The 24,356-nt window shown below is 59.9% G+C and overlaps 1 protein-coding gene across 2 annotated transcripts in view; it reads left to right on the forward strand.

Annotated features, from left to right (window-relative positions):
- The first annotated feature begins 5,988 nt into the window (after window positions 1–5,988).
- Window positions 5,989–24,356, forward strand: part of ERGIC1 (endoplasmic reticulum-golgi intermediate compartment 1) — an 80,155-nt gene continuing 61,787 nt past the window's right edge. The window contains exon 1 of one of the 2 annotated variants that reach the window (XM_028528715.2): window positions 5,989–6,200. In XM_028528715.2, coding sequence (XP_028384516.2) covers window positions 6,004–6,200 — 197 coding nt within the window. In that variant the 5' untranslated portion in view covers window positions 5,989–6,003. Of the gene's footprint in view, window positions 6,201–6,246; window positions 6,636–24,356 lie in introns of those variants that run through there. The other variant, XM_036014527.1, reaches the window with a different exon arrangement.

The following is a 24,356-nucleotide window of genomic DNA, read 5'->3' on the forward strand; positions in this document are numbered from 1 at the left end:
GCCTTTCTCCCCCTGACTCCTTGCCTACTTGTTCTTCAGGTCTCACTCTTCCTCCTCCCGGAAGCCTTCCCTGACTCCCTGTTGAAGATACCTGATGATTTAGCCTCCTGACATCCTCTCCATCTTTGGCCTTGCTGCTCTGTTCTCTCTCTCTCTCTCTTTCTCTCTCCCTCTCCCTCTCTCTCTTTTAAGGAAACCACCCTTCTCCCATCTGAATCCTGAATCCGTGTGTGTATACTGAGGCTATCCCATTCTAGGCTCCTTTCTTGAGGAGGGTACCATTCAGGGCTGTGACCTAAGCCAGGCCCCTAAGGGATAGCCCAGGAGTCTTTGGTGGTGGTATCAGGAAACAGGTCTCTTAATCTGCTGGCATGGCTGAGCCAGAAAGCGTCAGCCTGGAGCTACAGGCAGACATTTTGCCAGTGCAAAGGGAAAGCCTGCCTGGAGCCTGGAGCCAGAGAAAGAGATGGGCCCACTGTGGCAGTGGATGTGCCTGGATTCAGCTGCACCTGAAGCCCATCTTCCTCTGGACTTCTCTCTTTTTTGTCCTGAGACAGTGTGTGTTGATTGCAGATGTTTTCTGTCATCTTTCACTGGACGTGTTCAGACTGATCTATCCCACGGGTAGAATTGGGCAGCCCCTCCAGCCTCTTAGAACCTTCCACACTGCCCTCGCCACCGCATAGAATGACACGGGCACAGGAATTGGTGGCCTGGCCCTGGGGGTTTTAATGACAATACACTTTTGCACACCCTCTTCCTGCTTTTTGCAAACAGGGATGTCGTGTTCCTTTCTACATCCAGAGGACCTGCCATAAAGAGGTGTTCAGTGAATGAATGAATGAATGAATGAATGACTGTCTTCTGGTAGGTCATGAGACTTGAGTAGAACAAGAAAGGAGAGCTGTTTGATCGGAGGCCTACCTTCTGTGAGGCTCAAGTTACCCTGAAGGCTCCTCTGAGCTGACAAAAGGTTATTATTTCTTAATCTCTCTTCACCCAGACCTCAGCAGGACCAGCCACGCCCATGGAACACAAAGCCATCTCCTATTACTGAGAAACAAATCTGACCCAGCCAGTCCCCGGCTTGAAACCACTTCAGGGACTCGTTTGCAGGAGGGAGTGATGGGGAGTGAGCCCTGGGCCCAGGGAATATTCTACACTATAGAACTTTCCATGTTTCTTGACTGAGTCATTCCGCAAGCATTTAATGAGCACATACTATGTGCTGGGCACTGGACGTGTTACTTCATCTTCCCAGCAAGCTCCTAGGGCCGTGTATTTGTTTCTGTTGCTGTGTAACACATTACCCCAAACTTAGGGGCTTAAAACATTTGTCATCTCACAGGATCCAGATGCAGCTCAGCGGGATGCCTCTCGGCCAAGGTTTCCCATGAGGCTGCAGGGCTGAGGTCACCCCAAGGCTGACCTGGGGCTGACGGATCCATTTCTAAGCTCATTTGAACTTCAAATGGTTGCTGTGGGGCCTAGGCAGACTCCCCTGCAAGCTCGCTCACGTGGAGCTCCCCAGGGGGCTGCCTCATAACACGGCAGCTGGCTGGCCCAGGGCGATGGGCCCAAGGGACAGCAGAAGTGCCCAAGATGGAAGTCTCAGGATGTTCATAGCGTAGTCTTAGGAGCGACATGCCATTCCTTCCGCCATCCTGTTCCACAAAAATGAGTTAGTCAGCCTAGCCTACACTGCCAGGAAGGGGGTTACACAAGGGTGTGAATACCGAGAGGTGGACTAATTGGGGTGGCGATTTCAGAGGCTACCTGCCCCAGGTGAGGTATTATTATCCTGCACGTCACACTCAGACACCCAGCCGGTTCAGCAATGCGTGCAGATCACCCAGGAGAGGGGGGCTGTCTGACCGAAGGGGTTTCCATTTCACCAGACGAGCTGGGAGATGGAGGCTGTATAAGTTGCCTGCCGCCATGCGGCCGATGGCCCAGTTTAGCGGCTGAACGCCAGCAGGGTCACCTGGCGTCATTTCTAAGGGTCGGGCATTTCTGAGCAGCTGCTGGGCCCGGGGTTTTCTGAGACGACCCCTCTGTAAGGGGGGCGTCTCTCTGACCCGGAAGCTGGCTTCCTCCAGAGCAGGTGAGTCAGGAGGGTTTAAGCAGAAGCCTCGAGGCCCTGTATGGCCTGACCCGAGGAGTCACAGGCTGTCATTTCTGCAATGTCTTCTTGGTCACCCAGGTCCGGCCTCTTCGCTGTGGGAGGGCATTGCACAAGGCCTTGGCAATACCAGGAGGCCGGCGACCGCAGGATGAAGAATCCTAAAACGCAGCTGCTAGGAAGTCACTCCCCTGGGCCGAGAGATCCAGAGCTTTCCCCACTCACGCCTTAGCGCTACCTCCCCCCGTCATTCGGGCAGGTGGGCCGGCAGCCTGGTGGTGTGCAGCCCTCAGCAGTCCCCACGGAGATCCTCTGTGATGCGCGCCGCTCCCACCCTCTCTGTGCTCTGGGGAGACGGGCCTCCCTGGGAAGCCTCCTGCAGCCTTCGCAGACACGGCTCCCCTCCACAGGCAGGCTCTGCTTGGATGCTGGCGGACCACAGGGAACAAGCAGACGTCCATCCTCCCTGGAGAGTTGCCACTCCAGATGGGAAGGAAGACACTAGCCAGTTACAATAATCTAGTCGCAAACGGTGACAGGTTCCCCCAAGGAAAACTACAGGGTGCCATGGGGGCATCTACCAGGGGACCGGGCCTGTGCCGCATGCAGTGTTTGCGCTGAGGCTGGGCAGGTGTTCTAGCACCTGGTTCGGGTGTAGGTGTCTGAAAACCCAAAATTATAGTAGCTCAGACAAGATTGGTGTTTATTGCTCTCTCCCTTAGATGTCTGGGCAGGTGTGTGAGGACAGGTACGTATCACCCTGTGACACAGGCTCCTCTATCTTGCTGCCCTGCACTGTGTGGCCTTCCGTGCTGCCGGGGTCCAGCCTCGGCGGGGTCTCGGGGTCCCTGAAGGATGCACGGCTCAGGCGAAGAGACTGAAGCGAGACATCTGGAGGGGTACCGGAGGACAGCCAGGCTTTTTGGGCCCGACCGACTCCCCGAGAAAAATCTATCTTTATTTTTATAGGGGAGGTTATACAACATTCAATGCATAGTGTGATTATTAAAACAGAAAGTTACCACAGAAATAATTTCTAAAAACACAGAAGGTTTTACAGATCAACCATGTTAAACAAAGAAATAACAGAAAAGTACAGGAGGTCCCACAGATCAACCATATTAAACAAAGGTTATTTTGACCAAGAGGGTCATTAATCAGATAGCCAACGAAGCTGTACGGGCACAAACTTTCAGGTGCCAGTTAGTAACTAGAGATCTATTAAAATTCTAGGAACTGGTCTAAATTAAAAGGGTGCAAGGGGTGATCTATAGATAGATAGAAATCAACTATTATACATTAAAATTAAATTTATCTCAATCAGATAACTAATTTTTCGCCTATTTTTTTAATTTATAAATCTTGGGGGGGCATGTTTTGTATTCGTTTCCATGTACTGAGATTATTATTTCCAACTAGAACTCCTTGCTTCTTTACACTCCTGTCCAGAGTATGGGAGGGGTAGTGGCGCTAATAAATCTTAAGCTTTTGAGTGGTGACTCCTTAAGAAACCTTCTTAGCAACAACTTCCTTCAGCGTTCTGGCAGTTGGTCTGCCCATAGTTTAACTTTGTCCTTAACTTTCCAGGTGGGGGAAGCAGGCAACATTAGGGTTGCTAGGGTCTCTATTCGGTGGTCAGCAAGTCATTTCACGAAGTCAGAATCAGAGGCATCGTGCAAATTTTTTATTATAACACACAGGTATCTAAAAATCCACCACCTATCGCTAGCAGGGACAGGCATGCAGGAAGAGATAGACAGGAGATCCGGCCACAGTCGCCTCTGCTGTGCAGATGCGTCTCATCCGACCTGACTGTGTCAAAGGTCAGCGGTTGGTCGGCTCCCGACACCGTGCATGGTCCAGGACGGTGACATCCACTCTCTGGGCGTCCAGATGGAGAAAGGGACACAGAGTAACGTATACCGACTATCCCCGAAGCTGCCACAAGCTGCCTCCCCTTATGTATCAATGGCTGGAGCTTAGTCACACGGCCACACCTAGCTGCAAGGGAAGCTGGGGGGATGCAACTTCCATCCTGAGCACCCATATACCCAGCCAAAAATTGGAAACTCCAGCATCACACAAAAATAGCAACTATCGTCAACACTACCTTTCATTCTCACGGTGCCAGGGACGGACCGAAGCCCCTGACACACATCAGCACATTTCATCCTCACGACAGAGCTGTGCAGAGGGCACTAGCGTTGCCTCCACTTTCCAGACGAGAAGACCGAGGGAGAGAGGTGACGTGAGTTAGTTAGTGGGCACGGTGGACCACGAAGCCGTGCAGCTTGGCCCCAGTCTGGGCTCTGTTCACGGTTCACAGGCGTGAAGAGAGGGAGGTGCGTGCGGCCTCTGCCCACACAGCAGCGTGGGAGTGAGAGAGGACAGTGTCCCAGGGAAAAGGAACCGGAGGTGCAAAAGCTCCCCTCCTCCCGAACCCCCACCTGCAGGAGCCAGGTCCTCTATCACAATGCCTCTCAAACTTAAACGTGCCGACGAATCTCTTGGAGATTATGCGGAATACACACTCGATTCAATAGGTCTGGGCTGGGGCCGGGAATCTGCCCACAATGCCCTAGCCGCTGGCCTGTGGACCACGCTTTGAGGAGGAAGACTGTGGTCAGAGGCCCACCACTGCAGGACTCCCTCCCACGCAGGGCCAGCCAACGGTCCGCTGAGCCCAGTGGCTGCTCAAGCCCTCAGGTTTCCAGTCTGGGCTGAGATTTCTTCCTCTCCCAAGAGTCCAAGTCCCTTATCGAATGAATGAATGAATGAATGAACAAATGAACGACAAGAAAATGCCAGAGATCAGAGGGAAAGCGAGGCAACTGATCAGGTTGTATGTAGATACCATTGGGAAGAGTTTGGCTCAGGGTCCCCCCCCCCACAGCAGCCCCCCATACTGAGGCTGTGCGTTCCAAATCCTCCCGGAGGGCCAGGTACCAGCACAACCCTCTATTTATAGACAAGCTAACCACCTGCAGGCCCCGCTTTTAGAGCAGGGGCTCCACCTTCCTCCCCTGGGGTTTTTCAAGCCCCAAGACATGGAGACACCGCAGCCTTGATGGGGGGAAGGGAGGTGTGGAAATGGGGAAGTTTGGAATGAGTGTCCTATAGAGGGGTCTCAGGTGATCTCAACCGCCATCTCCTCTCTCCTCTAGGTCAGGGACATGTGGACTACCTGTGACTTTCACACAGGGAAACGGAGGCTCAGAGTCCAGGTGGCCATCTGCCTCTGAGACAACTGGCGTGTCCTGAGTACCCTGGGAAGGTGAAAGCAGAGACAGCCACCCAGCTGACCACAGCAGCTCCGGGGGGCTGAGCCCTTATGCCGTGCCAGGGACTGCACCAAACCAACTTTCTCATTCGATCCCTAGGGGAACAGCCCTTGAATAAATGTCCCAGTCCTCTTGGTGCACATCCGGGATGGGGGGGGGGGGACTCTGCGGAGAAGCCAAGCCCCCCCCTCCCCGCCCCCAACTCCAGAGGTGCAGCAGGGAACTCCCTGTTGGTCAAACGGTGCACCTTCCAAACCAGGGCTGCCTGCTCACCCGTCTCACCCAGTGGCAGGCCCTTACTCCGAGCTAGACGCTGGGTACAGCCCAAATCCGGACCCTTCCATGTATTGGTCACAACTCAAGGAATCTGTTGACAAATGCAACAAACAGAAGCTCAGAGAGGCCGCGGGGCTGCCCCCAAGCCCCAGAGAGAAGGAGAGAGGGAGAGGGTGAAGGAACACAGAGCGCGGGGCTTGGCAAAGATGAGGGTGTCGCTAAGGGCTCCTTTCCCTCGATCTCCCAAGAGCCGCCCCTCCCCCTCCCGGCCCGCGGGCCCCTTAAACCAGGCGGCGGAAGGGGCGTCCAGGCCGGCGGCGCCCAATGGGCTGCGCGGAGCGTCACTTCCCGGCGGTGAGCGGCGAGCGGCGGGTGTCTGGGTGGGGGGGCGCCCGGCGGGGGCGGGGCGGCCGGAGGAGGCGTTGGCAGCCGGCTGGGACCCACGCGGCGCCGCGGCCCGCCTGGCCTGCAGCGCTCCCACCCCTCGGCGGCGACGGCACGATGCCCTTTGACTTCAGGAGGTGAGTGTGGCGACCCCGGCCGCCGGGAAGCCCCGTCTGCAGGCGCCGGGGGTGCCCGGGCATGCTGCGGGTTCCTCTTGCCTGTCACGCACCGGGGGCCCCTGCCCTGTGCATGCATCGGCAGGCTCTCCGGGTCCCCAGGCCGGCCTCCAGCCACACACAAAGCCAGCCAGGGCCGCGGAGGGCCCCCTCGTGCAGCCCCCCACCTCCTCGGCAAAACCACCCACCTCGGGCCACACCATCCCTCTCCCCCCGCGCAACCCCCTCCCCAGCCTGCCTGCTTCTTGCAGCAGGTCCTCACACTTCACAGGCCCGCGTCGCCCTCCCTCCAATCCTGGGACACAGATTTCCTCCCTCCTCCAGCTGGGAGCCCCGGGACCATCCCTTTCCTGCCCTCTGCAGAGCCTCCTTTGGGGGACCCCACCCAGCTGACAGGTGCGTCCTGGGCACGTTGAAAGAGCCCCCAGGGATCCACAGGCTCTGCAGCCCATCCTGCCAGCGGGGCAGCTGGAGGGGTTTCAGTTACCATAGGCTCAGGCTGCCCCGGCTGGGCAGGCGGAACAGGAGGCCTGTCCCCCAGGCGAGTCCTGGTCCTAGGCTCTGGGTATGGGGGCGCCATGGCGAGGGGAGAGGCCGTGGAGCCTGGGCCAGTGCTGTGCAAGGGGCCCAAGGGTCTGGCCTTGGCTTCCTCCAGTCACCACAATGGGTCCTTTGTGGGTCCAACCACCTCATGGTCCACACTGTACTGGGCTAGGCCTTCGGGAAGCCTGCCTGGGAAGGGGTCCCCGCCAGACTGACCCTTGGGACATGGAGCCCCGGGGATGCCCTGGCCTGAGGCAGCCACACCACGGGTGGTGTGGTCAGGAAAACAGACCCCTTCGTGTGGGTGGGAGCCGAGTTAGAATCCAGGCTCTGCCCCTTCCACTGAGCAGTGGGCTACGTTCTAGAAGTCAGGGAGAAAGCTCTGCCTGCAGACCTCTGCTTGCCACTCGGTGGGGTGACCTGAGCACGGGTCCCAGCCGGGTCAGCATCTCCACGTCCCCACCTGCGGATGGGGGCTAACCATCAAGTCCCACCTGTGAGCACCAAGTGTGGGTTTAGAATCGGAAGTGAGTGGGTGAGCAGCTTCTCCGTGAGGCCATTTGCTCGTCTACAAAACCGGGGTTCCGGGGCTCACCTCCCAGGAGGGGACTCTCCCTCCCTGAGTGCTCGTCCCTCCCTCCATCAGGGTAAAGGGACAGCCCTCTCCAGAAGAAAAGCCTGGCAGTGACCCTCGACGGCGGGTGGGCACCGTGGGGGTCAGGCCTGCAGAGGGTGTTGGCTTGGGACCTCTCGCTGGCATGGGCTGACGTGGTGCTCCGGCCCGCCTCGGGCACTGGTGCCATCTCGCAAAACATCTGCCAGCCGCCTGCACCTTCCATGTGGCCCGGAGGCCGGCGCCGGGTCTCAGACAGTTGCTTGAGGACACAGGGCTGTTTCGGACAAGGAAACTCCTCTGATGGAATTCAGGGGCCAGTCTGCCTCCTGACAGTAACATTCCGGCTGTGAGTGAGAGCCACGGTCGGCACCTGGGTTCCTGGCTGCACAGAGCTTCCGCCCTTCCAGGCTGCTACTTCCGGCCCCTTCTCCATCCCCACGTGGTTCAACCACTTTTGACCTTGGGGGAATCCCTGCTTCTAGTCATCGCATCCCTGTCCGCCGTACCTAACCCCCTCATTTTAAGAGGCTGAGCCTCTTGCCCTGGACCTCACAGGGGCTGGGTTGGAGGGTGGGCCAGGGCCCTGGTCACTCGCGGTTCCCGACCTGGTGCCCCTGGAGTGGGAGGTTTGGAGTGTTCGGGGCTGTGGGGGCCCCAGCTTCATGCGGCACTTGCGTCAGCCCCTGGAGGGCGTGGGCTCACCACCTGCCTGGGAATGCGGACTCGACACTTTCCATTCCAACCTTGGAGGATGAGCCTTGGTGTCCCGGAACCTGTACTTTGCAAAGATCCGTCAACTCCAGGGCTCGGGTTCGAAGGGGGGCTCCACCACCCCAGACACCTTCCTGTTCGTCATCGTGGAGTCACCAGATGTTTACCACGCTGGGCCCTCTGTCCTGTGCCCCACGGAGCGAGCCAGGCTGGGGATGTGTGGCCCTGCCTCACAGCACCGGGCGGGAGACGGGAGGTGGGCGTAGGGCACTCACCCGTGTCACCTGTGAGGGGCACTTTTACTCTCATTTTAAGTCACAGGACGGGGAGACTGGCTGCCCAGGGCCATGGCGAGCTGGCGGAGCCGGGGTTTGAATTTGGGGCCCTGAGCGCCCAAGCTTTAGCTCTGGGGGGAAGAAAGGGGAGGGTGTGGAGGGTCCCGCAACCCTGTCACCGTGCTTGAGAACCTTGGGGAGTGGAGCGGGGCCCACTCTGATCGGACCCCCTCCCCCACTCCGGGGCCTGGGAGTGAGCCAGGCTTCCTGCTCTGTTTGTTCTCCTTAAAGCCAAATTGGGAGGATTTTGCCCTTTCTTATCAATACTCCTTGTTTTCCTACCGTCCGGGGGGCCTCGTGCAGCCGGCCTCCTGCGCCTTTTCCTGTCCGGAGTTGGGGGGTGAGCGAGTGGGGAGGGCTCGTTGGGGGGCTACATGGGGCAACCTGTGCGCAGCATTTAGACACGGGAGGCCCCCGATACACCATGGTCCCTGTTGGCATTATTTGTGTTGTTTTTTTTTTTTTTTTTTCACCGAAGCACCTGTGCTAACACTCAAACGTGGTTTATCATTCTTGTCCTCCTTCTCCCTCCCATTAAAACGCAAGCTCCCCAGGGCAAAGATTTTTATCTGCTTGATTCATTGCTGACTCCCAGGACCTGGCCTGGGCCGCCCTGGCTCCTTAGACGTACCCGGCAGGTTTTCAGCTATTGGTGACTTTTCCCCCCTTTTTTCCTTGAATTGGCTCTGAATTGCTGGGGGTAGGAAAGGAGGCAGGGTCTAGAGGAAGGAGCAGGGGCCTTCCAAGATGGCTTGTGTTTGCTTTGCTTCTGGTGCGTTGTTGCATCAATCGCCGAACCCTGCGGTTGTGGAACTGGGCTCGTGACCCAGATCCGGGGGCGTTGGCCCAGACCGGACCCAGTTCCTGGTGGCAGGGGACGAGTACCACCTGCTGCCTCCCGCTCAGCGTGGGGTAGGTGCCGGGGCAGTTCCTGCAGCCCAGGCTGGGCGGGGGGCGGGGGAGCTTCAGCACTGCTTTCAGGGGGGCAGAGGTGGCCAGCTGGCCCACAGTGGGGGCCTCCCAAGTTGAAACCCCGAGATCTGGGGTGTGCCACTACCCTACACGGACCAGCTGTGTCCTGTGACAGTTGGCTTGCCTCCTCAGAGCCTCAGTTTCTTCATGTGCAAGGGGATCGGAGCCTTCCCTGACCCCCCAGGAAGGGCAGGCACAGAGGCATGTGAGATGTGCCCGCAAGGCAGGGCTGCTGCGTAATTTGCGGGGCCAAGTGCACGATACAAACTCAGATCCCCTTGTTGGAAAAATGGTAAGAATTTCAGGACGGTGACAGCAGAGCACTGAGCTCAGCACGAACCCTCCTGAACGTGGGGTCCTGGGAGACGGCAGAGGTCGCACACCCGTATGTGCCGTCAGCCCTGCGGCGGTGCCCGGCACTCGGCCCTTCCCAGCGGCCCTCCCTCCAGGAGACCCCAGCCCTCCAGCCCCAGAGAGACCCCCTGAACGGGTTCCCCAAAATGGACCAATTTTTGCATTTCCTGGTTTCGGCCTTCAAGCAGGGTCCATTGCTCTGAGGGCCCAGGATGAATTCCTTAGGTCCCTCTGTGGCCTTGCCTGAGGGGCGCCCCCTGCAGACCCTTGTGGGGGGGGCCCCCCTCACTGTCTACAGCGGGCTGAGCTGCGGGGTTCTGAGCAAGTGCAGGGTTCACACTCCGCAGGCTGTGGCTGACAGGAGCCCCTGTTTGTCCGTCCCGTCTCATTCCAGAAGACACTTGGGGAAGTTGATGGGAACCCAAACTTTACAACAAGTTTTTTGTTGTTGTTTTTAAAGATTTTACTTATTTATTTTTAGAGAAGGAAGGGAGAGAGAGAGAGAAACATCAATGTGCGGTTGCTGGGGGTTATGGCCTGCAACCCAGGCCTGTACCCTGGCTGGGAATCGAACCTGCGACACTTTGGTTCACAGCCCACGCTCAATCCACTGAGCTACGCCAGCCAGGGAACAACAAGTTTTTAAAAAATTTAAATAAGCTGGAAAAACCTAATCTAAGAAAGATTCGACCAGAGGAAAACTTACGTGAAAACCAAGCCAGAGTTACACGTTGGCTGAGCACCGACTGGGGCCACACCTGTTGTGACATTTATTGGTTCAGTTAGTCCCCCGAGAGCCCCCTTAGGCAGGCGCCTCCGTTGCCCCACTTCACAGGTGAGCCCGTGGAGGTGCAGAGTCAGGGACACGCGGGTGGGCAGGAGGCGCCGGGCCTGGAGCGCTGCCGCCTGGCCCCACAGCCCCACTGGGGGCCGGCGGGCTGTCTGACGCTCACCAAGTTCAGAAACAGGAAACCTCCTCTAATTGGATTCATCGACTTTCTTCTTGTCACTAATCCTTTCCTAACCAAGCTCATTAAGAAGCTTAAAGCTGCCCACCCTTTTTTTTTTTTTAACACCAGCCTCAGGTGGCCTGACACCCGTTTCTGAAATTGCCTCTAAAGGCCCCCCCATGGCGGCCTCACACCAGTTTAGGGCCTCTCTCACCTTGGACGGTCCAGGTCCCCTCCTTGGCCACCTCGGCCTTGGAGCGGGGAGCGCGTGTTTACCTGTTCGTCTGGGCACAGAAGGAGACGGAAACCATCCTCCCAAGGTGCCCTGGGCTCCTGGTGGAGAAGCCACAGGATCCTGAGCTGGGGGTGGCCTCGTGAGTGCCGGTCCCCATCTGGTAACCCTTTCACCCTTTAGTTTGGAGTCGCTGCAGGCAGTTTGCCTCAGGTCTTGACTGGCAGGCACACAGGGAGGGTGTGAGGAGGGCATGTGGGGTGAGGCTCACCAGCTGACTCTGCACCAGCGAGCCTCAACTCGGGCTGTGGGTCACAGTCACTCAAAGCCCCCAAACTGGGCTGCACCCCAGACCCCATAGTCAGGCTCTGGTAAGAGAGGGAGGCAGGTGTCAGAGAGGGGGAAGGGAGGGAGTAAGAGAAGGAGAGAAACCTTGATCGGTTGCCCCTCACACACGCCCCACCTGGGCACTGAACCCACAACACAGGCATGGGCCCTGACCGGGAATCGAACTGGCGACCTTTCGCTTTGCAGGAGGACGCTCAACCAGCTGAGCCAGCCGCTCAGGGCCAGGCGTCAGTACTTTTACATTTCCTCATATGATGTCAGTGCACACCCAGGACTGAGGAGGCCGCCCTGAATGCTGAGAACCCATAGTGAGCTGGTCCTTGCAGGGGAGGCCGGGGGTTGGAGCCTCGTCCCACCTGGCACTCCTGTGCGCCTCTCGGCAAGCCAGCTCCCTGCTTGGGGATTTTCTCACAGTCAAGTGGTCCACGAGGGGCCTTATCTTTCCATTGATAGATCCCCTTGCTCTAGAAAGCGCGGTCCCCAGACCAGCAGCTGCAGCGTCACCACAGCTTGTTAGACATGCGGTCTCGGTGTCCCCCAGCCCCCGCCCTCCCCCCGAGTCTGAACCTAGGCTCACAGGACTCCCTGGTCCTTTGCTCGGTGAGGACGAAGCCCTGCTCTGTGTGGCCGTGTGAGTGTCTCCCGGCCCACGCGAGCCTCTGTGCTGCACCCCCCCCCCCCAACCTTGGAGATTCACAGCCCGTGCTAACTAACGTGCGGAAGGAGCCAGAGCGACTCGGTTCAGCCAGCTTCCGCCAGACTTACGGCTGCCTAAGTCGCCCTGTTGCTCGTGGAGTGCTGGGTACCATTTCTCAGAATGTGGTTTGGGAAATAGCCCTAATTGGTTCTTTCGGGAAGTGGTGATTAGCCTAATTGTTGTCAACCTTAACATTTAGGTCTGTTGGTTTAATGACATCGGCTACGTGTGCAGGCGAAGTACAGGGCAGGACGAACCTCCGGTCGACCCTGCTGTGTGTTCTCGGATGTAAACACCCCAACTGCTGGGAGAGGCGGGAAGAGCTCAGGGCTGGTCCCGTGTGCGGCTGGCAGCCAGGGAGGGGGCGGGCAGAGTGCCACATGAACCCCTGGCCGGCCCAGTGGGTGTCATGGTCGCTGTTTGAGGTGCCCCTCAGAGATGCTGGGGCGCACCTCGGGTACGTCAGGGGGCCCTGGGGACCTGCGCACACCTGACGGTGTGATTCCCCCACCCCCCTGAACCCGCTAGGCAGCACACCTGGACAGGCAGTACCATCCGACGGAAACGAACAGAAAGTTCCGTTAAACCCCATTGGAGGGGAGAGGCCTGGCCGTCGTTAAACTTAAGTCCAGTCACAAGTCCCTGAAACACTGGGGACGGGTGTTGGTGACAGCCCTTCCGGAACACTGACTTCCCTCTGTCACGCTTTGGCCCCAGGGCTTGAATCTCTGGAGGAGGACAGGGCAGGGGCAAGCCCAGCTCACCGGGGATGCCCGCCAGTCCCCCAGCTCACGCCGTATCCAGCATGTGCTGGGCGTGTCGCGGGACTCGGAAGCCACCCTGGCCCCACACAGACACAGAGAGGACTCCTAGGAGTTTATTTTATTTGAAAAACTGACCTATGGTCAAGCGGACCTTTTGGGGGCGCGTACCCGTCTGTGGCATTTAAGACAGCATATCACGTAGCCACCCCCCCAACCTACGGAGCAGTGCCGCCAGCCCAGGAAACTCCGACGCTGCCGCGTGAGAGTCACGCTGTTCGTTTAGGTTTTTAATTGTAGTGAGAGCGCTGAAGACCCACCCTCTTCAGCAGTTCTCGAGGGTGAGCAGCCCCCTGTGGTGCAGCCGGTCCCTAGAACCGGTCCATCTCATGCAACTGAGGGGTCATTGCCGCCCACGGTAGTGTCCCTTCTGCCACCCCTGACGTCCACCCTTCTGCTCTCTGCTCCTACAGGTTCGGCCGCGTTAGCTAAGTCCTGTAAGCGGCATCATGCAGCCTGTGTCCTTCGTGACCGGCTTCTTTTCCCTCAACATAACGTCCTCTGGGCGTGCCCGTGTCGTCGTGTTTGGGGAGGGTTTCCGCCCCTTCTCGAGGCTGAACGTTATCCCGTCATATGTGTGTGTGTGTGTGTGTGCACGTGTGTGTGTGTGCATGTGTCGTGTTTTCTTGGTCTGCTCGCCCACACACGGGCAATTGGGAGCCGGGGTGATCGTGAGCCGTGCTGCGGTGGACACGGGGTGCACGTACGTGTTCACGGTCCGGATTTCAGTTCTTTTCCATAAACACCCAGTCCTGGGATTCCTGGATCCCATGGGGGTTCTGCTTTTAATTTCCGAGGAGTCTCCTTACTGTTTTGTGCAGCGGGGGCACCGTGGGCGCTCCCACCCACAGCTCACGAGGGTTCCCTTCTCGCCACATCCGCGCCAGCACTTGGTGTCTTTATTTGGATAATGGCCATCCTGCAGGTGTGAGGCACCTCACTGTGGTTTTGAGTTGCTTTTCCCTGATGACTAGTGTGACATTTCAGCATCTTTTCAAGTGTATGTTGGCCCTTTGTATGTCCTGGAGAAATGCCTATTGAAGTCCTTTGCCCAGTTTTTGGTTGTTTTTGTTGTTGTCATTTTGAAGCCCCCCCCCCCCCCCCCCGACACACAGTGGAGTTGGAGGAGCTGCTTATGTATTTTGGATATTAACTCCTTTTCAGATTTACGGGTTTCAGACATTTTCTCCCTTTCACTCAGTTAATTATTTCCTTTATTAGGTCAATTTTAAATCAGGGAACTGGGGCCCAGAGCTGCAAAGGGGCTGGCCCAGGGCGCACAGCTGGGGAAATGCAGGACCGGGACTTGAACTTGGCGATTCCTGAGCCAGGGTGCTTCCCCGCAATGCGGTCCTGCCTCGCCAGTACCTTGCCCTTGGTGGTGGTTGTGGTTCCCCACCAGGCCTCCTCTCCCCACCCCCAGCCACGTACACACAGCAGTTTGTGGGCCCTTGGTGGTGCTTGGGCTGCTGTGACGTGTTGCCGGGTCCAGCAGTGCATTCCCGAGTGGACAAGGTGTGTCCAGACCTTCAGGGGAAAGTACGACGTGGCAGGCCGACGCTGGCCACCCCTGCGGAATGTTCTACACTGTGAGCCCCTCCCCCTGCCCGAGGGCTGCCCTTTGGACTCCCCAGAGAGCGCCGTGGGGCCACCCTCGGAACGGACCCTCCCGTGTGCTTATCCGTCCAGGCTTCCTGGGTTCGAATCTCTTCCCCACGTGTCCCAGCCGTGGGACCCTGGGCGGGACCTTGCCTCTGGGAGCCTCGGTTTCCCTCAGCTGCAAGTTGGGTGCCCCCACAGTCCTTGCCGGGTTCCTGCGAGCCCACGTGGGAGGCGGGCTCCTTTGGTTGCCAGTGCTTAGAATGGGGGGGGCAGTGTTTGCCTCCTCCTGGCCTTGCCTGGCCACGCCGGCCTGTGTACCTCACCTGGGGTGGACACAGTAAAACCAGGGCCTCCTGGGTTTGCAGGGCCGGCGACGCGCTCCCATGAGGACCCCGGGGGAGGTTAGACCTGGAGCCTAACGACTCCCCTCTCTTCAGTGGCACCCACGGGGTGACCCAGACAACGAACCATGAACCTGGCGAGAGAGAAAAGGGTCAGTCACACGCCCCGATGCGCCAGGGCCCAGCCAGGTGCCTCAGGGGGCGGGAAGGGGCAGCTCCCGTCCAGCATTGTGGCTGGTGGCCCTGCCCGGGCCCCAGCTTTTCGGGAAGCACGAGTACGATGGGGACCGCTTCCGCTTTCAGTGTCGCTGGACGCCCCGCCGGGCCCCGCCGAGACTCGCTGAGCACTGGTGATGGCTCTGCTGGCCACGTGCCACCTGTGTCACGGGCTGGCCAGGTGCACGGGACTCGGGGCGCAGCCCGCGGACCCTCGGGCGGCGGTCTGTGGGCACGGACTTGGAGCCGAAGGCGGGGGCGTGGCGGACCCACAGGTCTGGGCAGAGGCAGTCTGGGGTTCCCCTCCTTCTCCCGAGGGCGTGGGGGTGGCACCACCAGCTCTGCCTCTGGGCCTGCCGCTCTCTTCGGCAGGCTCGCAGCTGGCCAAAGCCCAGTCTGAGTGACACGCCCTTGCCCCAGATCCTGCAGCGCCTGCAGCCCCCGGGATGTCCCTTCTGGCGTCTTCCCAGGGCTCCGGCGGGGTCACAGGCGACAGTGCCCACTTAGTCCCTGTTGATCGAGAGTCAGGCGAACGGCCTCTCTGGGGTTCCTCTTCCCGTCAGGTGGGAACCAGGGGTTTGTTGTTGTTTTTTTAAAGGTTTTATTAATTTTTTAGAGAGAGGGGAAGGAAAGGAGAAAGAGGGAAAGAAACATCAACCTGTTGCCCCCTGCACACCCCCAGCCGGGGACCTGGCCCGCAACCCAGGCATGCGCCCTGACTGGGAATTGAACTGGCGACCTTTCGGTTTGCGGGGCGACGGCCAACCCCCTGAGCCACACCGGCCAGGGCAGGCACCAGGTGTTATTCCCGTTTGCGTGATGAGGGTGCTGGGCACAGAGAGGGGGGGCAGGACGTGGCCGAGGGCCCACCAACCACGGGGGACGAGACTGAGCCTCGAGTGCTCATCGGTGACGCTGGAGCTGGCTCTTTAACCACACTTTCGTGCCCCGCAGGGGCGCCTTATCACCTCGGTTTTCTTGGGGCCACTTCTGGGGCATCCCCCATGTCCGCCGCCATCTCCTTGGTCGTGTTTATTGTTTGTTGCCATGGAAGCCTCAGTGGGGGCCTCCGGGTCACTGAAGAAGAGGCCAGCTGGTGGCCTTGTCCTGCGTGACGTGCATGTCTGTGGGCAGCACCTCACCGCCCAGCCCCTGCTGGGGAGTGGGCGGAGGGGTGCAGCCCTCCCTGTGGGAAGTGGGGGGGCACCGGGTACCCATCCTGCCCTCTCTTCGGTCCATCTCTGAAGCCCCCATCGACAGGCCAGGAGCTGGCGGTGCTTGGTGGATTCCTCTGTTCGCTGAACGTATTTATTGCGGGCCTACTGTGTGCCGGGCACTGTTCTAGAAGCTGAGGCAATAGCACCGAGCCAGGCAGACAACTCCTGCCACCTAGCCTCACGAGACTCCTGTTTTAGTTCTCGTATTTTCTCTCTCTCTCCCTCCACCCCCCCCACCCCCCCCCCCCCCGCCCCCCGCCGCTTAGAGATTAAACACTGTTCTCATTTGGAAACACAGAGCCTTACGGAAGAGTTGTAATAGTGGTACCCAGACCCACTCCCTCCCCCTGGGGCTCACAGCATATGCTCCCGCATTTGCCACACCTAAGAAACTGACATCAGTCCGTTATTATTATTATTATTATTATTATTATTATTATTGATGAAAAGCCAGCTTTATTTGGAGTTCACCTGTTTCCCACAAATCGGGCCCACGCCACACCCCATGTCGCCTTTGCCGGTCACGCTTCCCGGTCCCCTCTGGTCGGGGCGAGTTCTTGTTCTCCAGGACCGCGGCGGCCTGGGGAGCGCTGACCAGGCGTTCTGTGGCACGTGCCCTGGTCTGGGCTTGTTCAGTCTTTTCTCGTGACTACACTGGCTTCTGGCTGGAGTGGGCCTTCTCAGCGCCCCCTGACATCCATGTGACCCCACCGGTGGCTTTGACCTTCAGCGCCTGGTTCAGGCCCCACTTGCCGGGCTGCCCGTGGCATCGGTGGTCCTTCCTCCCCACCTGGAAACCGGGCTCTGCAAGCCACTGTGGACCACCCGCCTCTCCAGTCCCTTGTGGTTTCACGTGGCTTCGCTGCCTCTTTCTGCTTCCGCCGGGGCAGGGCCTGTGGCGGTGGGCTCCGAGCAGCACCTCTGTGGGGCGATCCTCGAGGCTGTGAGCGGTCTGACAGCCGCACCCAGTTTTTCCAGGACACCCCAGGCCCTGGGAAAGACGAGCCAATAGCCAGGCCCACGGGAGCCTTTCGTGAGAGGATTGGAAGTCTCTCCCCCAGCGTGGGGGAGTGTTAAGAGTGTGTGTGTGAGACCTGTCCCTTCAACTAGACAAGTGGGGACCGTCACTCTGATTCCTGTGAACCCGGGAGGTGGCTGTTGGCCCTGGGTGAGCCAGCACCCCCTCCGTCTCCACAAGCTGAGACCATCTCCCACCCCCACGGGTGGCCCCAACCATCACCTCTCCGAGTGTTCTCCTCCACTGCCCCTGGCTGCTGTGTGTGGTCTGGGGAGGCGTCCTGCAACAGGGGCAGCCACCCTGGACACGGTTTGCCTATATTCATTGCGGCTCCTGCGGTCTCTGTCCCTGTGACCGTCCCTGCCGGTCCATGTGGCTGTGTTGATACAGGAATGCCAGCCTCGCAGGTCTGCTTGGAGGAGCCAGGAAAATCAGAAGGCGGCGCTGGGCACGCGTGGGACCTGGTCACCTACTTGCCGGCCCTGTGGGGGAGGGTTATCCGGTGACAGCATCGGCGGGGACTGTCGAGCTGCGTGCTGTGGAAGGGAGGGCGCCCCAGGTGGCAGGTCTGTCTTCCTGACATTGTTCAGGGCTCTTGACTTGGGTGGAGTCCATGAGTGATTTGTTCGCCGGGCAGAGGAGCTTGGCTTCCTCTCCTGCCCCTGGTTCCCCTCCCCCGACGTCCCACCCACCCCGAGTTGCAACAGCACCCAGTCCCACCCACGGAAAACAGGCTGTGTTCCCCAGAGATCTCTGGAGACTGGGCTGAGAGGTGTTGTCACTTTTGTGTTGGGGACAGAGAGGTGGAGGCCCAGGGACGGGGGCTGGCGGGTTCATTCATTGCTTCATCCTTCGCTCACTCAGGTTTGTCAGGGAGGCTTCCCGGGGGAAAGCAAGCGGGAGGAGAGAGGCAGGGAGGGAGGGGCTGCTGAGTCCGAATCAGATTCAAAGTCTGCACGTGGGGCTCCTGCCCTTCCTCAGGCCCCCACAGAACAGCTGGGAGCCCCCAGTGAGCTGAGACTCCACCCCCATGACCTAGCAGAGGGGTCCCGCTCCGGCAGGTTGGCCGCTGGTTGCCATGCCTCTTGGCGTCTGGAACTGTTTCCAGTTTTATCCTGAGGGCGTGAGGACGTCAGAAGGGAGCTGTTTCTCTAGCCATGGGGATGGGGAATGTCCCCTGCGGACTGTGTCCCAGGGATTCGGGACATCAGACACTCCTTGGGCCCTCGCTGAAGGAGGAGCGGGTGACCGGCGGCTTGTCCTCGTGGGAGGTGACCAGGTCACCCCCAGCCCTGCTAGCGCCACTGGTTGGAGTGGCACTTAGCCCCAGAATCAGAGGACGTCGTGGGGGGGGAGGACACCTGACGTTTCACCCTCACCCCAGCCTCGGGTCAGGCCTGATTGTTTCCATTCTGAGGCGGCAGAGGCCCAGAGAGGCTGAGAGCCTGGCCCAGAGTCACACAGCTGGCAGAGCAACAGAGCCAAGCCTTGATTGAACGTAAGACTTCCTCACCTCCGGACAGGGATGCCTCCTGTCAGAAACGCCGGCCCCTGGCCGTCCGAGTTCGCCCGATTTCCAGTTTCGGTCGAGCAAGTGGGTCCTTTACACCTGGAGGGTTTGTCTCCCTTATCACCTGGGCCCGGGGTGGCCCCACCTCCAGCCCACAGTTCCGTCCAGTGGCCCGAGGTGGGCCCTGGGATCCCGGAGGAGATAGTGACTTTCGGGATGAGGTAAGCTGGGGCAACCCTCGGGAGGAGGTCCCCGTCAGGGACGCCAGGGTAACTCCAAGGGAACGCAGGGGCCGCAAATCTCAATCAACTTGGTAACCATTGCCCGAAAGTGCCCTATGGGACTTAAGACTTTAGGGAGCCCCCAAGGGCGTCCACCTGCGGCCCAGGAGGATGTGAGTGTGGCCCAACACAAAGTTATACATTTTCTTAAAACACTGTGAGATGTTTTTATAAATGTACTTAATGTGCGGCCCAGGACAACTCTTCTTCTTCCCGTGTGGCCCAGAGACAACCGAAGGTTGGACACCCCCAGCCTAGAAGGCGCCTGTGGTCTGGGGAGCGATTTGTTCCCTGGATAAGGACACAGAGTCCAGAGAGGTCACGCAGCTGGAGGGGGGCCGCAGGGACACAGCCCCTGAGCTGACACGGTTGTGGCTGGACACCTCTGTCCCACGATGTGGAGAACTAGACCTGACCCGTCGTCCTCTGCACCCCGATAGTTCCGGGAAGAGGGACGCGAGGAGCCCGGGGTGGTAGACGGTCAGGGTGGTGGTGATCAGAGAAATAAACATGTATGAGCATCTCCTGGGCATCGGGCACAGTGCTACCTGAGACACATAGATGTCCTGTTTCAGGTCTCTCAACAACCCCCGCAACGGGGGGGCGTCGTGCCCTTCTGCAGGAGAGAAAAGAGAGGGAGGGGTGTGCCCGAGGGTTGGTGCGTGTTAAGGTTCCAGGCTGATTAGAAGCAGTAGATACGGGAGCTGGGGGGGCCTCCCAGCCCCCTCCTTTTGGAGCTGGGGACTCCGGGCTCCACGCGCGGAGGGCCCCTGCCCACAGTCGCCCCAGCCACCCAGCCAGGCGCAGGGGCTGGTCCCGCTCTCGGACATGCCCGGCCTTTCCCGTCTCGCTTCGGTCGGCTGAGCTTGCGAAACTGGGTCACGCTGGAAGCCAGCTGGTTTGTCAGAGCTGAGTTGAGCTTGAGTCAAAGGAGGTATGAGAAGGTTCGCCCACCTGCTCCTCCCGCCCCGCCCCGCCCTGGATCAGGCCCCTCGGAGTGGGTCTGCACGGGCACGTCACCTGGCTTGGACCTCCGCCTGCTTCACGCTCCCCGAGGGGTGACACGTCAGCCACCCAGACTCGGCTCTTTCTAGAGCTGCCTTTGTGTGCGGCCGGCAGGCCCGGGGCATGTGGGCTTTGGGGCCTGAGGCTTCCCCTGCTTGCTGTGTGTGTTTGGGCAGCTCGCTGCACCTCTCTGAGCCTGTTTTCTCTGGCCTGCAAACGGGGCCACGAACCCGACCCCGCCGGGCGGCTGTGCAGAGTGAATGTGAGAGCCTCCCACGGCTCCCGGCTCCCAGGGGGCCCTCATTCAGGGTCATGGCCCCGCTACTTCCCTGTCCCCGTTCGGGAACTTCCTGGCCGACTGGGTCCTGCGGAGATCAGACGCTGGCTGCGTTGGGGGGATTGAATTCTGCCCGATCCCAGGTGGGATTATTTGGGCCTCACGTTTCAATGCGTTTTTGAACGAAATGCCAGGATCTTCAAATGGAGATATTTCACATGGCAATGTGGAATGTCTCCACATTGGCCACTAGTTCTCAATGGGCCAGTTTATGGGGACAGGGCAGCCTTGGGGGGGACACAGGCCACAGGCAGAAGCTGAACCAGGCAGAGCCTGGAGCCCAGACAGGGAGGCGAGTTGGGTCCGTGGTCTCAAGCACCCCGATAGTGCCCTGTGGTGCAGGTCAGCCACAGGACCTGGTCTGTGCTGGCTGGTGTCCCCTAGCCCAGCCCACCCCCTCGCAGGGTCTGCCTAGGGGTCTCAGGCCAGTGGTGGACCCCCGGGACCCAGGGAGGGAGGGCTGTCTTTGCAAGGAGCCGGTGGCCTTTGGAAGACAGTAGGGATCAGGGCTAGGAGCTTGGTCTCCCGCTAGGCGGTCATTGCCTCGCTCTGTCTTGGTCACTTCGGAGTCCCCTGGGCCTAGGACAGTGCCGGGCACAGCAAAAAGCTCAGCTGGTGGGTAGCAGGGGGTCCCTGGGTTTGAGTGGCAGCTCTGCTCTGCTCCCCACAGGCTCTCTGACTTGCCGGCGCCTGGTCGGCATCATCAGCGGGGATGGCGAGGTGCCCTCTTCCCGGGGGACAGCGGAGCTGTGAGGAGGAAGGGCAGGTCCCTCGCCCAGCAGGGCGCACCGCCGCGGGACGTGCCGCCACGCAGGGCTGTGCCTGCTGTTTGGTTTACACGGGTGTTTCTGCGCTCGAGCCTCGACACGGGCTCCCTCCCCCTCTCCCCGGGGCTCTGGCCCTGCAGGTGCCAGTGTGGCACTGTCACTTGAGACTCTCCCTGAGCATGCTGGAGGTGACAGCCTCGGGGAGAGAGGGCACGCAGGTGTGGCCGGGGGAGAGGACCTCTGCGGGGAGCCAGCCCTGTTTGTCAGAGAAGTGCCCGTGTGTGTGTGTGTGTGTGTGCACGCGTGGGACTGGGGGGTTCATGGCTTTGCTGAAGGCCCACGAGGTGGCTATCGGTGCTCAGCCGGCATCGCCCGTGCGTGGGGCTCGCTAGTGTGGGGCCGTGGGGCGTGGCCTTGGTGTCCACCCATCGCCAGGCCGGACCGGTTTGCCATGTGCGGCTGTTGCCTGGAAGGGTGTGACGCAGAAGGTACGACACCCAGGAATGTGCCCTCTGCCCAGCAGCCCTGTGACTTGCGAGCGGCTTCTGGGTCTGCCCCTGCCTCGGGTGGGAGCTTCTAGAAGAGCCACGAGTGCAGCCCCTGGGGGGTGCCTGCTGGCCTGCGGAGGCCCCTGTGCGGCCCCAGGGGCTCCCAAGTGGAAGTGGAGGGACCGGCTGGGCTGCCCAGAGGTGTCCTCCTTGGTGGGACTTGCTGCCAGGCACCTCTCGGCCGTTTCCAGGACACACACCCAGAGTGTCCCTCGCTCGGTGTTGGTGAACAGCTCACTCGGGATGGAAGGGGCAGAGCAGGCGTCAGGAGCCTCCCGCAGGGTCCGAGTGAGGGGGTGGCTGCGCACTGCACGCTGGTCCCGGCTCTCCTTTAATCAACAACTGGAGGAGAGACTCGGTGCTTGCGCTTAGCAAGACCAGGGTCCTTGTGTGTGCACAGGGGAGCACCCCAGGCACTGGGACTGTGGGTCCGGGAAGCTGGGGGTGGGCAGAGGAGGCTTTGCTGGATCGCCACGCTCACGTGACCATTTCAGCACTCATCCGGGAGCTCCTGGACAACCCCGGGAGGGCCGGGTCTGCAGACCCTGCCGGCGGATGGAAGCCTGCAGTCCCAGCGGGGCGCTGTGATGGGGCAGGAGCGCCCGGCGTCCAGAGAAAACAGGGTCGGGCGCTTTGAGGCTCCCGCCTGCTGGGCGTTTGGGGCCAAAGTCCTCGCTTCCCTGCCCTACAGGTAACACCCACAGGAGAGCACGTCTCTCTGCACGGGTAACGTCAGGTCAAGGTCTGCCCCAAGCCCAGGGCCTGTGGCTGCAGGACTGGCTCTGAGGGTGTGACTTCCGAGGCTCTCGGTGCCCTCATCTGCCCCCGGTCCAGGCCCCTTCCTAGCTCCGTGGGACCCCCCCCACACACACACACACAGCCGTCCCGGGCTGGGGTGGGCAGTGGGTGGCCTGACCCCCGACAGCTCTGTTCCCGGCAGGTCTCCTCTGTGTCCCCCCCGCCCCCCCGTCCCCTGGCCATCCTCGGGTCTGGGGTCAAGGCAGGGCCAGCCCTGCGAATACCAGCTCCCTGACATATGCATTTTTCCTCTATGATTTTCCTGTTTTGATGAAACACTGCTCTTGGCTGTGAAGGTTCCCAAGAGGGGCCCGAGGCCGGGCCCAGCCAGCCAGCCAGCCAGCCAGCCAGTCATTCAGGAACTCTGCTCCCAGGCCCAGCCCCACACCCTGCCCGAGTGCCCCTGTGGCCTGGGGCCCCAGCCTTCCTGCTCTGCCTGAATGGGGCCCGACCCTCCCCCACCCTCAATTCCCAGGCTCCCAAGTCCACCTCCGTCCGCGTCCTTATCGCTTTTCCCAGCTGACTGAGAAAGGCCGCATTCCAGCCTGAAATTAGACCCGTCCCACCCCCTTCCTTTCTGTTTTCTTCCAGACTTGGGTGGTGTGAGAGTTTGCTCAAGTTCATGGTCACGCCTGCCTGTGTCTGAGCCCGCCGAATGGCCACCTGGTTCCCAGGCTGCCTGTGGGGAAAGGACAGGAGTCAAGTCCATTCACCCACTCATTTGTTTGCTCATTCATCAGCACATGCGCCGAGCACCTACTGTGTGCCGGGCACTGTTGCAGGCTCTGGGCACAAAAAGAGTGGATGTTCCAGTGTCACTGAGGTGCCAGCGCTCTCTGCCCGCCCTGGAGGGGGGGTGTGGTGGCTCTCACTTGCTCCACTTTGCACATTAGAACTGAAGCTCCGGCCCTGGCTGGTGTGGCTCAGTGGACTGAGCCCCGGCCTGAGAACCAAAGGGTCACCAGCTCGATTCCTAGTCAGGGCACATGCCTGGTTTGTGGGCCGGGTCCCCAGTAGGAGGCGCGCAAGAAGCAACCACACATGGATGTTTCTCTCCCTCTCTTTCCCCCTTCCTTCCCCTCTGTCTAAAAATAAATACAATCTTAAAAAAGAAAAGAACTAAAGCTCCAAGAGCTGATACAGGTGTCGGGCTGCTAGTCGCCTCTCTGCCACCTCGGTGGGGGTCCACTTTGAAAGCTCCCCTTCTGTGGGGCCCTTGGAGCCCCCCACGCAGTCCTCCCACCCCCTCAGCTGAGCTGAGCACGGGCATGGGATGGCCGTCTCTGAGGCCACAACACAGCCCACACGTAGGTGGTGGCTCCCGGATCTGGGGGCCAGGCGTCTGCGACTCCAGGCTCCGAAGTCTGTTCTTGGGGGCCCCCGATGATCTGTCGGCCCGGGCCTCTGCACTGGGTTTTGTCCCCGCCGTGTCTGGCCTTGCAGCCGCGCTGGGCCCACAGGCCTCGCCTCAGGCTGCTCTCTGCCAGGGGTGCTTTTGTTGAAAGTATTTGTCCTGAGTGATTCCTGAGTGATTCCAAGTTTTCGATGTCACCTTTGACGCATTGCCCAGCCCAGCCTCCTGCAAGCTTGTCCCTTATTCATTGTTTCAACAAACAGCGTTTGTTCAGGGCCGGGCCCCTGCCAGGGACTGGACCGACGGTGGACCCTGCCCTCAGGGAGCTCGAGGCCTAGGAGGCGGGGGAGCGTGAGACCCGGGGTGGAGACAGCCAGTCCTGGGGCGGCATTCCCAGGGTGCCGGGGCTCTGTCCTCTTCCCACCTATGAAACCAATGTAATAATGATCCTCATGGCTCTCCTAGGAGGTGGGGAGGACCGGTCGTTATAAATATTCTGTGCATTGGGAAGCCGAGGCACAGAGAGGTTGATTAACTTGCTCAG

The sequence above is a fragment of the Phyllostomus discolor genome, chromosome 13 (genome assembly GCF_004126475.2).
Source record: "Phyllostomus discolor isolate MPI-MPIP mPhyDis1 chromosome 13, mPhyDis1.pri.v3, whole genome shotgun sequence".
Taxonomy (NCBI): Eukaryota; Metazoa; Chordata; class Mammalia; order Chiroptera; family Phyllostomidae; genus Phyllostomus; species Phyllostomus discolor.